Source organism: Augochlora pura, chromosome 4 (genome assembly GCF_028453695.1).
Source record: "Augochlora pura isolate Apur16 chromosome 4, APUR_v2.2.1, whole genome shotgun sequence".
Classification (NCBI taxonomy): Eukaryota; Metazoa; Arthropoda; class Insecta; order Hymenoptera; family Halictidae; genus Augochlora; species Augochlora pura.
Genome location: NC_135775.1, coordinates 1 through 13,969, shown reverse-complemented (window position 1 = coordinate 13,969; position 13,969 = coordinate 1). Strand labels below are relative to the sequence as shown.

The following is a 13,969-nucleotide window of genomic DNA, read 5'->3' as shown; positions in this document are numbered from 1 at the left end:
TGTTGAACAATTGGCTTTAATCGCGATATTTGTTTCAATATAAGAAGAGAAAAATAAAATGATCTAATGAAGGAAGAAGTGCTTCAGTGTGCGAGAAGAAGAGAATTTTAACTTTATAAAGAATTGGTAGTTACATACGTGTATACAGATTGTATCGATACTTTAGGATGTTGGGGTATTCTTTTAATGTCTTGTTAAATGAAATTGAATATAATATATTCAACAAATTTACACCCTGGAAAGAGAAATTTATTTCTTCGAAAGAGCGATTGACTATGATTGATCTTGCCTACATGATCATTTCCAGAAACCAAATAATATCGGTGGCTATCAAGCGGACTATATGGGCTGATAACACATGCGGCATGGACTTTGTATAAACAATTGCATACCAAGTTTAGCAAACCAAATTAATTTTAGAAATTAGTTTAGCCGCGTTATACGGCCGGGAAAAAAATCAGACACGGCACGCTTTTGTACAAATGGACCTTTAAACGTGATTCGTTGATATTTAAAGGCCTAAAGCTTCTGAATTCGGTGTGATCTAGTAAGCTAATATTACGTATATTTATAGCAACAACGTTTCTCATATATATTTATTATTTTCATACGTCTCCTCTCGACAATGCTTCGTGTCGGTCAATTGATCGGCAAATTCGTTCACCGCGTATTGTGCCAGAAATTCGTTTTCGACAGGGTGCAATGAGATTCCAGGGATAATCATACAATGTAGCGGTGGTCCAAGATCGAGTGAAACCATTTCTCGAAGTGTACAAGCAACAATACGCTGATCGTTCCAACCTACGCGGGCTAAACCTATCACCATACTGGATTCGTCTAGTGCTGAAAAACACATTCGATTTTACGTTAGTCCACGCTAATTGTATATCTTTTTAAAATTATGGACATTATCGCTGATGTTAACAATTCTTTCATTTTTATCCGTTCTCACCAAATTTCTCTGCCTGTATTCTCTCTTTGGCCAATCCATCGAGTATCTTGATTAATTGAGCAGCAGCCTCGGACGTAGTCATAAACCTTGGTGGCATATACTCCTTTTTCTTTTTCATTAAACTTTCTAACGTAGGTTCTTTGACTTTGATATCTAATAGACAAAGCGTATGTAAATCCCTTTCCCTGTTGTACAGAATTTTTTCAATAAAGCTGCTGGGTTGCCAATTATCGCTCCAATAGGGAATGGAAACAGTTTCTCCAAAACGGTACAGTTGAAGACCGCAACAACCAATCGCAGTCAATATGGAAGCATTGTGAATAACATTCACCTAACCACAAAACAATGGCATCCTCTTAACATATATTTAAAATTAAGGAACCGAACGTATTGTTTTTCAACCACCTGTAACTTTTTCTCTCGAGCTCGTAGTATCAAGTCCGAATGTGTTGTAGCTCCAAACGGATCACCGGCCACCAAAAAGGCGACGTCTTCGTTCTCATTCTTCGGTAGTATTTCGTCCGCATTGTTCTCAACTAGTTCTCTATCAGCCTCCAATATTCGACGTCCATAAAAATTTTCCTTAGCAATGAAACATAATAAATATATAAATGAATCGGAATAAATAGGTAAAGTGTCACTGTAGGCCAACTATTGTTTCTCGGGTATACCAGATCTTTCGTTTCGGCGGACAAAACCGATGTGTAGATTTCCAAGTAAACGCGATCGCATTTCCGTATTATCTCAAGACCTTTAACTGTTACGTCCTTTGCATCACCAAGCCCCAAACCAATCACGTATAACATGTTCTTAATGATTTCCTAAATCCTTATTCGGACGTTTTCGAATGCTTGAAAAGGTTAAGTTTGGCGCGGTACATAACCACAATCAACTTCAGAAACTAAATTTACCAGACATTGGCGTCAGACTAGACTAGACGATACACTACACACTCTTGTGCAGGCTTACACGATGTTCTGACTGGCTCTGACTTCTTTCTCAGCCGGACACTTGATTTGCAACTTTGTGATTTCAGAATTGATTATGATAACATAATAACCTTGCATGTGTGAATATGTCATGCATATTTAGATTTATGCTCTCTTGCCAACTCGTTATTTTCCATCTTTTTCTTTGACTGTGGCGGCAGCACTATCTCAACAATAAATCGCCAACCAATCAGATCAAAGAAAATTTCTATCTTAATTTTCGCTAACAGATCGAGCTACGGCCTGCAGGTCTGTAGGAGTAGGACACATTACTCTACTTTTTTTGGCTACTGCTCATATCAGTACTGTACATGAATTGGTGCATGCATGCTTTGTCTATATGTGTTCACACAAACATACGTATTCTTAGATTCATGGGTCACACTGGTTTGCTGGTAGAGTTTGTATCCTCAAAAATTGTTGTGATGACATTCTAATAATGTTCTAACGAACAGCTTTAAATATTGGCAAATCAACTCATAAGGTAAACAAATTTGATATACGTCTGTTAAATACAACTTGTTAGTATGAATCTTCGAGTATTGTTATTCGATTCAGAAGCTAGTAACGTCTTTACAAGACGATCAAAGAAGGTCTAACCTAATTTCATTTATCTTCTACTGCTATTAATTTGAGCTTTTTTATCTCTGATTGCAGCGACAACAGTTTCCATACATTCGCATTCGTACGTACAAAATATATATATATATATATATATATATATATATATATATATATATATATATATGTATATATATTTCATAATTCCTAGATGTGACTTTGCTTATATAGTAAACAATTGTTTCTAGCTCTTATCATACTGGTAAAAATTTTCAACAAAGAATGACGTTGCAACGTGCATCTTTTCTGTTTCGTACCATTTTGAGAATTAACGGCGAAACGAAATTGCATTTTCGGCCACGGACAACGACACCATCAGGCGCTATTCTTCCAGAACCAAAAGGGACACGGTTTGGTTACGTGGGTGTTATCACCAGTGTTGTAACCGGTTTAGTCATCGGTGTCACACTCAGTAAATTGGTGGCTCATATTCTCGAGGAAAAAGAGCTATTTGTACCATCGGACGATGACGACGACGACTAGGCTTAATTCTGTTCTTTCACAGCCTCTGGTAGGATAATGTTAGAGAATTTTGGTGCTTGAATCACATATGCGTTGCACAATTATTGAACGTTCAATTTCAACCTTTACAATTGGTCTAGAATGGTTTAGAAGATTGTATTCGATTTGAAAGTTGATCTATGCTCTTAAACAGGAATCCCGAATCTGTCTTTAGTCCATTCTCTTTTTTTTCTTGGCATAAAGCATGTATACAAAGTTCCTTCCAATAATGCTGGAATATAGTCAAATGTCTAAACAAATAATATATATGCAACATGTTTGCCTAAATCCAATACAGGATATAAATACAAGTTGTAAATACAATGTACACAATGAAAATGCATAATCCCGTACATTGAATATTTCTGAGATTATATATATATATATATATATACATATATATTTACCTAATAATTTATTTAACATACTAAATCCAGTTTGTATATGATTTTAGTTAATATGCTGGAGGAAAAAAAAAGAAAATCATATATTCGGACGAAAAGAAAACGAGCAATATCCATCAAAATTTATTTTATTGAAGTGGTCTTTTGTGTAAACTCCAACCGTGAAAACATTTTGTGAATCTACGAGATTCTTTTCCTTTTGCAGTTAAGAACAATTTCCGAGGTCTGTCCGGTTGCTTTACTCGCAAATGCTGAATGTACACCTAAAAGGCATTTTCAATTATTTCCTCTAAATCAATTTATCTTACCAACTGACCGTTGTCTTTTCATTTTCTTATCCAATTTTATCTTTTTCTATTTTTACCTGAGCAGACTTATAGGCCAATTTGATCTCTACTTCCGAGCATCTGCTTCCCAGCCATAGAAATACCTGTTCTCCATTGTCTAATATCATAATATCGTCGTCCGCTAAATCATCCTAGAAACATGGAGTTAATCAAATGAAATTACCTTTGTGGATAACATATTGCACTACATGCACAATCGATAAATTTCATTCATACTTGACAGAAGTCTGTGCATTTTTCACTAATGGTAAAATATCCTTTTTCATTTGAGCATCTGAATAATCTAGTATAATTCATATATTCTGCATCGGTATCGTAAGATTTTTTTCCACCAAGGGCCACCCAAAAGAAATTATCCGGTTCCTCGCCTTCGTTTAGAACTTGAAGACTTATCCATGGCTGCACCGCGAACATGTAACAACAATATACAAAATTCTCATTATTCAGTCTACCATTTTCAATTATTAGCAATCCATAGTTATAATAATTATAAATTATTTTAACACAGATGTTCCGCAGAGACGTCGTGACGTACATTATTAAACATTTCTTCGGCGATTTCTTGGATTAAACGCGCTTCGTCGCTGTCCGCTTTAGAACCAATCCAAGCGTACACTATCCCAGTCTCATCGTCATTGTTAAATGGTACATTTAAAATATAACTGCAAAGAAAAGGCATAATAATTAATGATATTAATGGCATACCTAAGATTTCATCAAGTTAAAAAGAAATCTCTCATTATTTCTTATTATCACTTCCATCAAAATCACAAATAGTCCTTGTTTATTATTTCTATTACGATCTCACCAAAAAGAAGAATTCAGTAACGATGAATCAGCTGGTATCTGTATCAGTCTAGTACACAATGCACTTCCATTACTCCTCAAATGATAAAATTCAACTCTGTTAGTTTCGGACGACTTTGGCTGTTTGCGCTTACCATGATGAATAATAAATTTTCTTTTAAAATATGATAAGAATTTTAAGTTTTCCTGCTGCTGGTGAGTTCGAACAACTTCCAAATTCTCTCCAAACAGCGATTTAAACTTTTTCTGTAAACTGAAGACGGCACAGTCGAATCAAACATCTAGTCAGATAATAGTAAATCATCCGGAAGTACAAGATATTCGAGAAGCTAAGCGTGTTCGCTCTTGTACCTAAATGTAAACGTCAACCACCCCATATTGCCTGCGTCTCTACCTTGCCAAAAGTACACCGTACATTGATAATCTTCTTCAAATTGTTCCTCTCCGTCTTCGTTATCAGCGGTGTCCAACGGCTAACAGAGGGGCGAAAAGAGAAACAAAATAAAAGCGAAACCGAGATAATTACAGACAATCTTGTCAGACAAATATTACGTACCATCCAATAACGACACAGAAAAACGTAACAATCTCCACTATAAAAATGACCAAATTCTTCTTCAGGCAGTCGCACAAATTTTTTCCCTTCTAGCACAAATCGTTCCATGCGTTCCAAATCATCGTTCCATTCCGACATAAGTTGTTGCGCTTCGACGAAAGACATCGGTGGTTGTCTAGGCATAAAAAGCGCAGCCAAATCTGCCTATTGCAACAAAATCGTTAGATTAGGATAACATCTTTTCTTTCTTTGTTTTTCTAATTCGACTTTGTACAGTTTTCTTTGATATACCTTTGTTTCTTGTTGTTTAGCCCATTTCGTAAGGTCGGCGCCAGTTTTGGCGACTGATTCAGCAGTTCTAGTAAAATCGACAGCTATCACTTCGTCCCAACCCGTAAATTTCGATTTGAAAATCTAAATAAAATTTTGAACAACGAGAGAGGAAGAAAAAGAGCAAACATGCGAGGAGAAAAAGAATATATATATGTATATATATATATATATAATTTTTTCCAATTTTTCTATAGCTCACCTGAGACTCAGTTCCTTCTTGTAATCTGGTTACTGTAGCATAATCCGGTCGCTCTATCATGTTAAACAATTCCTGGGATAGCTTAACAGCTGCTGCCCGCACTAACCTCGTTGATTTCTTGCCAAACCTATATTCGTACAACCATTACATACAGAATAAGTAATACGTACAAAACATGTCCGATATTTCAGCTCTGTCTTACCAAACGTAAACGTCCAAGTGGCAATCCAATATATAAACATTGCGATTGTTTAAAAGCATATTCGTTAACTTTCCATGCGGCACTTCTACCTGTGGTAATTCTAAATAACCCATGCCGAGTTGGACTTGATAGAGACGGGGCGCTAGGGCTACAAAATCCGGATCCACGTGTTCCTTGCAATTGTTTAAAACGAGATTCAAGTTATAATATATGTAGTTGCAAAAGATATATTTCAAATATTGAATCCTACTGCTCCGTGCGTGGATCGTTCTACTTACTACAATCGGTAGAAGCTGCGAGGAATCTCTCACGTTCAGACACGTTAGAAAATCGTCCGATTCGGAATTCATAATTTCCGTTGTGATCTCAGCTTTGTTTTTCCTTTCGTTTTTATTGATCTTTTCCGCCATTAGTCTTGCTTTTGATTTCAACGTACTTTTCGCCTTCTTACCGTACCACATGAAAACTTTGTTGCCTGTATCCAAGACAAATACAAAACCCGGATCCAAGGAATCGAAATGAACTGGTACAGGTTCCAGATGAATAGATGCACCCGCAGCATGAACTCTGTATAATCTTGTTACGAATGGCTGTCACGGGTAAAACGATCAAAAGAAATGTAGCGGAATCAACAAGCCAATCAAATAAAACGCAACGTATATCGCATGTACTACAAACCGTGTCTTCGACCGTGTAAAAACCAGATGAAGTACGACCTCCTTCGATATAAGTTATACCAGTTTCAAATAACATTAGAAATTCATCCGATTCTTCGCCTTGTTCTTCTCTGATAGTACGACATTGTGCGCCCAAATAGTTCCTTAAATTTACAGCGTGGATAGCGGCGCAAGCTCTTTTATCCAACTACAATAGAATGTGCATGACAATATATAGTTGACTATATGCTGCGTGTTCATTTAATTCTAGTACGTTACTATGGTGTTTCCTATGAAAACCATTGTTAACCTACAGTAGCTTTCTCTCCTATCCAGAAATATATAGCCCAAACCAAAGAACCGGTTTCATCAACTTCGGTTTTTAATACAATGTAACAGTCGCCTTCGTAAAATTTGCCGTGCGCCACTTCTTCTATCTCGTTGGGCAAAAAATTTTCTATTTCCCATACCGACAAACCAGGCACTTGGCCCGCGTCCTCGTCGAAAAATTCTGAATAATCCAACGGTGGTTTCTCAAGGGTTTCATCCCATCGTTTTGGTCTAGAACGAAAACGAAGGAAATACAAGACGATAAGAAGATAAAAGTCAATTAAGGGAAAAGGATATGATCGATTGCAGACCGCACTCGAATATCGAGCTTACTTCAATGATTCAGCTTTAGATTCTTCGCATTCTTTGTCTTTGTTCTTTTCCTTCGCTATATCTTTCATACCCTGACAAAGAAAAACAGGATTTTAAAGAGACACGTTCTCCGTACGTTGCGGTATTATCAACCACTTTACCTTTAGTATTTTGGCTTGATCTTGATCGGCCTCCTCCTGATCTCGTCTTCGTCTAAGCCTCATTTTACGAGCTATCGGATCTTTGCTACCTGTACGTAATACACGTGAATACGAATGATTACGATGTCACACGTGTACCAATTGAGCGTATCTAGAGAAAAATCATTGCGAGACTTACTGGCCGTTTGAGTCGGCGCCGGTACGTTTGCACCTGCGAGTCGCAACTGATGTTGTAAAGAAAAATCAATGTTATAAAATTCAATTCCCGATCCTTTTTGTACCTCGGTTGGTTTCGGCGGCATTACCAAGTTTGGATTATCCCTCAAGTCTAACTGTTCTAAATCGGTAAGTAAATGAATAGCGTCCGGCACGGTAATTAATCGATTAGACGATAATATCAATTTCTTCAGTGAACCGCACCTACCGTCAGTAAACATAAAACTTTTCGCATGTATTTGTACGTTTCAATGAGAAACCAGGGGGAAAGGAGAAATATATCAGAAAATACATACCTGCATAAACCTTCCGGTATCATCTCTAAATGATTGTTGGCTGCCGAAAACACTTGTAATGACGATAACTTGCCGATTCCCGACGGAATACCTTCAAAATCTAGCTGATTGTCGTTCAAGTACAACCTTCTGAGCGTTATAATTTTGCATAAAGAAGCAGGTATCGCGGTTAATTTGTTCCGGCATATGTTTAACGTTTCCAATTTCGTCCATAGCTCTGTAATGAAAAACATATCACTTACTCGATTCTCTGTGGTACAATGTATTTGCGTGAGCATCCGATGAAACTATGCAACAAACTTTGACCGAACCTACCGATAGCAGTCGATAACTCAGTTATTTGATTATCACTTAAATTTAGCCGACGCAAATTGGGCAAAGAATAAAGAGCATCTGGTACACGAGGTAGATTGTTTTGCGATAAATCGAGTTCTTGTAAATTCGTCAAAGTCTCCAAACTCGAGGGGATATTGTTTAAGGTTCGTTGAGTGTCACGCATCTGTAGAGTCGTTAAATTCATCAACGACGGCAGTTGCCTAAATCGGATAAAAGAAAAGAAAAAAAAGTACCTCTTGCCGAATAATCGTCGACCTGTTTTTTAGCTTACATATAAACAATTGTTTATTTGCATACCTCAATTGAAAGTGTCCCAGAGGATTATGATTCAAGTTCAGAGTCTGTAAATTTGCTAAGCGACGAGTTTGTGGCGGCAGCGTCTCCAATTTATTGTTGCTGAGGTCCAGAAAAAGCAGATCGGTCAGATGAATAAATAACGTATTAGGAATCGTCTCTATGCTGAAAGACATAATTATTAGGCATTACATTGCACAACACGACATTGCTAACATAAACCATTACGCCTACAGAAAGTACATCACACTCACTGGTTATAGCTTAAATTGAGGTTCAACAAGGAACGTGTGCGTTCAAGTCCCTCCGGTACTTCTTTCAAGTTGTTATGACTCAAATCTAAAGTAGTCAGCTCTTCGAGATGAAACAACTCGGCTGGTATGCCGCTAGATTTAATATTATTACGCCTAATGTTTAATGTTCTGAGACAACCTAATTCCGTAAGTTCTCCATACAAGCGTTCTAATTTATTCTTAACAAGGGAAAGATGTTCCTGTTTCATAAATAGAGAAACGCTTGAAGTTTTATCGTTGGTTTAAAAATCGTATATTCGTGTAAGAAAAACAAACTCTCGGGTAAGAAATTTTTTACCAATTTCAATAGTTTTCCCATTTCTCCAGGTATTTCCGTTAAATTGGTTTTATCTAATTTCAGCCATTGTATCCCAGTCATAAGGCGAACAGAATCTGGAAATTTTCCATCCTATAAAAGTAAAACGACCAATAATTTATGAAGCAAGTAAAAAAAAAAACCTGAAATGTGCCTTAAAATGGAACAATACTTACTCCAAAATCATTACTACTGAAATCAATTCCACGTACAAACGGTAGCACACCTGTGTTGGCCATTTTATCTATTCTTTCAATGTGCACTTATTTTCAGCTGTATTTACGGCATTCGTACAACAGTTGATCTGTAACACACTCGCACTTGTAATTCACAAGAAAATGCAAGAGTAATGTACATTCGTTTCTGGAATTAAATGTCGGTTCTTGGTTTACAACTTATTTAAACTGAACGTGGATCTGATGAACTATTTTCGAGCATGATTTTCATCGATTAAACTAACAAAATCATCGATGATTCATACAAGACTACCCCCGTATATATATATAAAATGTGTCACTCGCATAACCTCCAGTGATATAACAACTGATCGCTTACTCTATATACGTTATGATATTAGTGAATCTTATCAACTACAAATAACAAATATACAAGTAGTAAAACAGAAAAATCTTTTTCTTTGAACGTACTAGCGCGAAAGAAGAAAATGATATCTTCAAATGAAGTATACACGGATGTGCTATATCCAGACACATATATATATTTCTGTCAATAATATGCAAGTTATGTATATATGTACAGGCAGTTACAGAAATGTACACTATATGCATATAGTCGATGTACAAAGTATTCGTACACCTCCTAAAACATGATACGTATATATTACATAGAGGGACGAGAAGATGATGGTTGATGATAGCTAAGCAAAAAACTGTAAACGATTAAATACTGTGCTCCATGTACGATCTAATCGTATGACATATGCACAAGTCCACGCAAAAAGAAGACTTGATAACTGTAATGGACTCAAAAGATACAAGGGTGCAGCACTTACAGTGTGGACAGAGATTTCCTTTTTATTGTTCTCATTGGCTGACCATTTGACGATGGTTTTGATGCATTTCCAATTAAGGACAATTTAAACTTTCCTTTCAATGTGTCGTTTTATTATGCATAATAAATAATAAATAATCCCGAATTTTAGGGGCTGTACACTATTTTCTAGAGGACAAGTGAGAAACACTGTACGGTCATAATCTGATTCGTTGGTATTGTTACTTGACCAATAGCAAAATTATGTACGCATAAAGACCAATCAATTCCATATTTCTTTAAGGTGTCTTCTTTCCGTACGTTTTCTTTCTTTCAGATCGTGGTACTCGAATGCCATCATGCCTATATAATTGGGAAAATAAAGAACGTATGCACATATGCATACACGCTCGGCCAAGTCAAGAGCATTTTCTCTATACGTAAGTATGCACATACTATATACGTAATAAATATATATACAGGAGACGTGCATACATATGAATGTATGTATGTACAGTTTCAACTTTCGTTCTGTGCTTATCTACTTTGCACCGGCGTGAGTTGCCGCTGGTTGCCATATATTATCGTAGCGTGCAACGTGCAACAGCAGCAACGAACAGCAGTGTAAAGAGATCGACGAGAGTGAGCACCCGTTCTTTTTACATATATAGATGTTTTCTAGTACCGTTTAGAAGAACGTGCTATAGTTGAACACATACGTATCGTTTTGAATTAATTCTTCCGTTTGTTCGTCGGCAATTGTTTTCATAGATGTCTTCAACCGACGAGCTGGATCAACTCGATAGTGGAATGGATAGTAGCGACGCACGTTCTCCAGAGCTGAAATTGCTTCTTCTCGCTGACGAGGATGACGAAGAGGTACGTTATATCTTATGGATTCTCAGTAGATGGTACGAATTATTTACTCGACCACGATCAAATCCAAGGTTATCAAGCATGTTTTTAATTTTTGTTTTTGTTTTTCTGCCTCTCAGTTCTTCTTTTTCATTTTTTACAGTTAACCAAATTACCCTCTCCAACTCTGTTAAATATATTACTATTTGTTTAATTAGAACTAAAACATTTACTTTCGTATCTCATATTATCAAGCAACAGATCAGAGGTGACCTTTTCGTGAATTCTTTCTCATTTAGGATGAAAGTCTTGCAGAGAGGTTATTGGGTCTCACAGAGATGTTTCCTGACGAAGTACGTAATTTTGGATATAATGTCGGCACTTGTTTCTATAGCTGTATGAAAGGTTAGTACACATTTTGTACATTTATATATACTTTTCTTACTTTCAATGACAAGAAAAGAGAGAGAATTTGTTCCATTGTACAATTTTTCAGGACTATACTCCTTTTCCTGTTCGGCAACATGGTTGTTCTTCAGCTCGTCTGCAATTTTATTCGCACCATTATTATTCGAGATAGAGCGAGCACAAATGGAAGAGGCACAACGTACTCAGCAGAAACAAGTCCTCTTAGGACCTAATATGGCTATGTCTAACATGACCTCAGGTCTTCCAATGGCTCCACCGGTGCAACGATAATACATATACAAAAACTAATACTGCATTTGAATCGCCAAGAGTGACACACACACAGTTCCATTCATCATTTATACTTACTAGCATAATAATTCCAATGTATTTTAACCCTCCACCCAACTCGAAGCAGACGAAGATCATTAAATATTTCTCTTTTGGGGTTAGAAAATTTCAACACCGAATGGTTAATTGTTAAACAGTAGCGATATTATCGTTTGTTACTTCTTTTGAGATTGACAATGAATTTGTACAGCAAGGATTTATCAGCATTTTCTTTTTTATTGTGTCTCTAGTACAGAAAAGGTGAATTCGGGGGTACATTAAGGAAAACAGTATCTTATTCGTCACACACAATTGTAAAATTTCAATAATTTTGTATTACGAATATGCTTTTGCTAGGTACAATTAAATCTCATATTGTTACCATCCGTAGCGTATCATTTCCTGTTTCTACAATACTGTAATCCAGAAAATGTAATAGTGTAAACACGTTAAAAAACGAGGTAAAATACATGGACACCAAACTGTGCATGATTTTTGTGTTTGGAACATAAAACTCCTCTCTACAGATATTCATAATTGAAGCGTTACAATTGAACGCTTCTGTTTCTTTTTCTCTTAAAACAGCATTCACGATGGTATATACCCTACACATAGACTATCGAGCAGCAACAGATTATACGTCGTTAGGGGAAGCAGACACAAAAATTTTATTTTGTATTCATAATCAAATGATTCTTGTAATTTTTGCCATTAAATGGCAAACGTTTATATATTCTTTTTGCACGTTGACGCCGGCGCGTGCATCACCGTACAAAATAGGTTTATTTTTCCAATTCTCAACATTATAAACAGATATTTAATATTAAAAACATAACAATTCAATATTATAAACATAAAATAATTATTTAATTTTTTTTTTATGTAATTTTTGAAAACATGGTGGGCAGAGTGCCGGGGTTGGCCCTTACATCGGTTACAATATGTTTTTACTTTTTTCGCCTTATTCGCGGCATACTGCCTACCTTTCATTCTAGACATACGTTTATAGCATTCTTTACATCGCTTTCTCGTTTTTCTCGCGGGTGCTTGGAACGTTTGTAGCGACGGCACTGCTTCAGTTTCAGATTGTACATTTAGGGGTTATATTTTACCGAGAAGGTAAACGATAATTTTTTCGCCGAATTTAAAAATTTTCATACATTTGTTACCCCGTTTTCCATGTACGTATGTACCAAGCATCGACTACGAGACAGTAGTCAAGAAACTTTATTCACAAGAAACTTTATTCTACGGCGCGTGAGGAAGCTCTTTTCTATGCAGATGTTTTTCTACGATTGACCATGGCTTCTCTGGAACCCCGAAAAGAAAACTCGGGTCCCCTCGTAATTCGAAACTGCTATGCTTGGGTCTCACAAGGCCAAGCACTTATGTATCGTCGAAACCTTTCCAACATGGAGAAATTCCGTATTTCAATTTATTATAGGATGTAAGGATGTGGTAGGGACAAATTTATAAATCATCAATGCAGAATTGAGCCGAGAATAATGGATTAATTTATTGGCTCATTGGGGAAAAAGCCTTGCGGCATAAAAAACCCCATAAAAAAAAAAAAGGAAATAGAAAAGCGGTAATAGAAAAGTGTGAGCGGTGTTACATTGATTTTATATGTGTGTATTGTTATGTGTAAGTGGCGGATCTCAACGTTCGTCGGATGGCGGAGTTAGTGTCCGATGGTTCCACCTGGATCTCTCGTCAGGTGGAACGCTTTATGTGTGTGTGTATAGTCGTCGACTATACTATAATTTATTTCCAATAAATGTTCCCCCTAGCTTACAAGAAATACCCGGGGGTATTACAATTTCATCGCCAATCGCGGGCGCTAATAATAAATAGATAAATAAATAAGTAGTAATAAACAATAATCAACACAATCATTGTAAATGTGGCTGACTGATAGAAGATAAAATATATAACAGTAAAAAGTATCTTGTATAAAAAGTAATAATAACAATAATAACAAAAACATTTAAGAAATAATATATACAAGAGTTACAATGAATATCGATCGTAAAATAATAATAACATAGTATATAGAATGATCGATATCTGTGGCAATCTCTGTTGCTGGATCATTTGCAGGTACTTGTGTATATAGAAACGTACATATAGGTGAAAGAACTACGAGCACATGTGCAAATATATAAGTATAACTATATAAATAGATAAATAAATTAATAAATAAGTAAATAAATAGATAAATAAATAAATATATATGTCATGTTTATGGCTCGCACTGTCACGTCG

At 36.2% G+C, this 13,969-nt stretch overlaps 3 protein-coding genes across 8 annotated transcripts; 1 reads left to right on the top strand and 2 right to left on the bottom strand.

The window, feature by feature from the left end:
• Nucleotides 1–89: 89 nt before the first annotated feature.
• On the bottom strand, nt 90–2,058 carry Dph5 (diphthine methyl ester synthase). The gene is made up of 4 exons (XM_078179531.1): nt 1,624–2,058; nt 1,358–1,534; nt 953–1,283; nt 90–843 (listed from the first exon to the last, which is right to left on the bottom strand). Exons 1-4 carry the CDS (start codon nt 1,756–1,758, stop codon nt 587–589), a joined length of 900 nt encoding a protein of 299 aa, XP_078035657.1. The 5' UTR covers nt 1,759–2,058; the 3' UTR covers nt 90–586.
• An 831-nt stretch (nt 2,059–2,889) lies between these two features.
• Mge (translocase of outer mitochondrial membrane 22 homolog mge) lies at nt 2,890–12,191 on the top strand. The gene is made up of 6 exons (XM_078179534.1): nt 2,890–3,073; nt 10,449–10,551; nt 10,629–10,753; nt 10,883–10,990; nt 11,266–11,371; nt 11,463–12,191. Exons 1-6 carry the CDS (start codon nt 3,029–3,031, stop codon nt 11,663–11,665), a joined length of 690 nt encoding a protein of 229 aa, XP_078035660.1. The 5' UTR covers nt 2,890–3,028; the 3' UTR covers nt 11,666–12,191.
• Flii (FLII actin remodeling protein) lies at nt 3,531–10,047 on the bottom strand. 6 transcript variants are annotated; one of them, XM_078179523.1, is made up of 23 exons: nt 10,029–10,047; nt 9,298–9,425; nt 9,104–9,214; nt 8,767–9,005; nt 8,516–8,677; nt 8,198–8,418; nt 7,883–8,099; nt 7,549–7,790; nt 7,371–7,459; nt 7,231–7,301; nt 6,882–7,128; nt 6,590–6,775; nt 6,190–6,501; nt 5,912–6,084; nt 5,710–5,836; nt 5,469–5,591; nt 5,178–5,381; nt 4,973–5,094; nt 4,623–4,874; nt 4,350–4,476; nt 4,031–4,213; nt 3,832–3,945; nt 3,531–3,730 (listed from the first exon to the last, which is right to left on the bottom strand). In XM_078179523.1, exons 2-23 carry the CDS (start codon nt 9,358–9,360, stop codon nt 3,596–3,598), a joined length of 3,720 nt encoding a protein of 1,239 aa, XP_078035649.1. In that variant the 5' UTR covers nt 9,361–9,425; nt 10,029–10,047; the 3' UTR covers nt 3,531–3,595. The 6 variants fall into 6 exon arrangements, with proteins under 6 accessions (XP_078035649.1, XP_078035646.1, XP_078035645.1 ...); XM_078179520.1 differs by lacking the exon at nt 10,029–10,047 and adding an exon at nt 9,966–9,984; XM_078179519.1 differs by lacking the exon at nt 10,029–10,047 and adding an exon at nt 9,769–9,825 and having other exon boundaries at nt 9,298–9,484.
• Nucleotides 12,192–13,969: the final 1,778 nt, after the last annotated feature.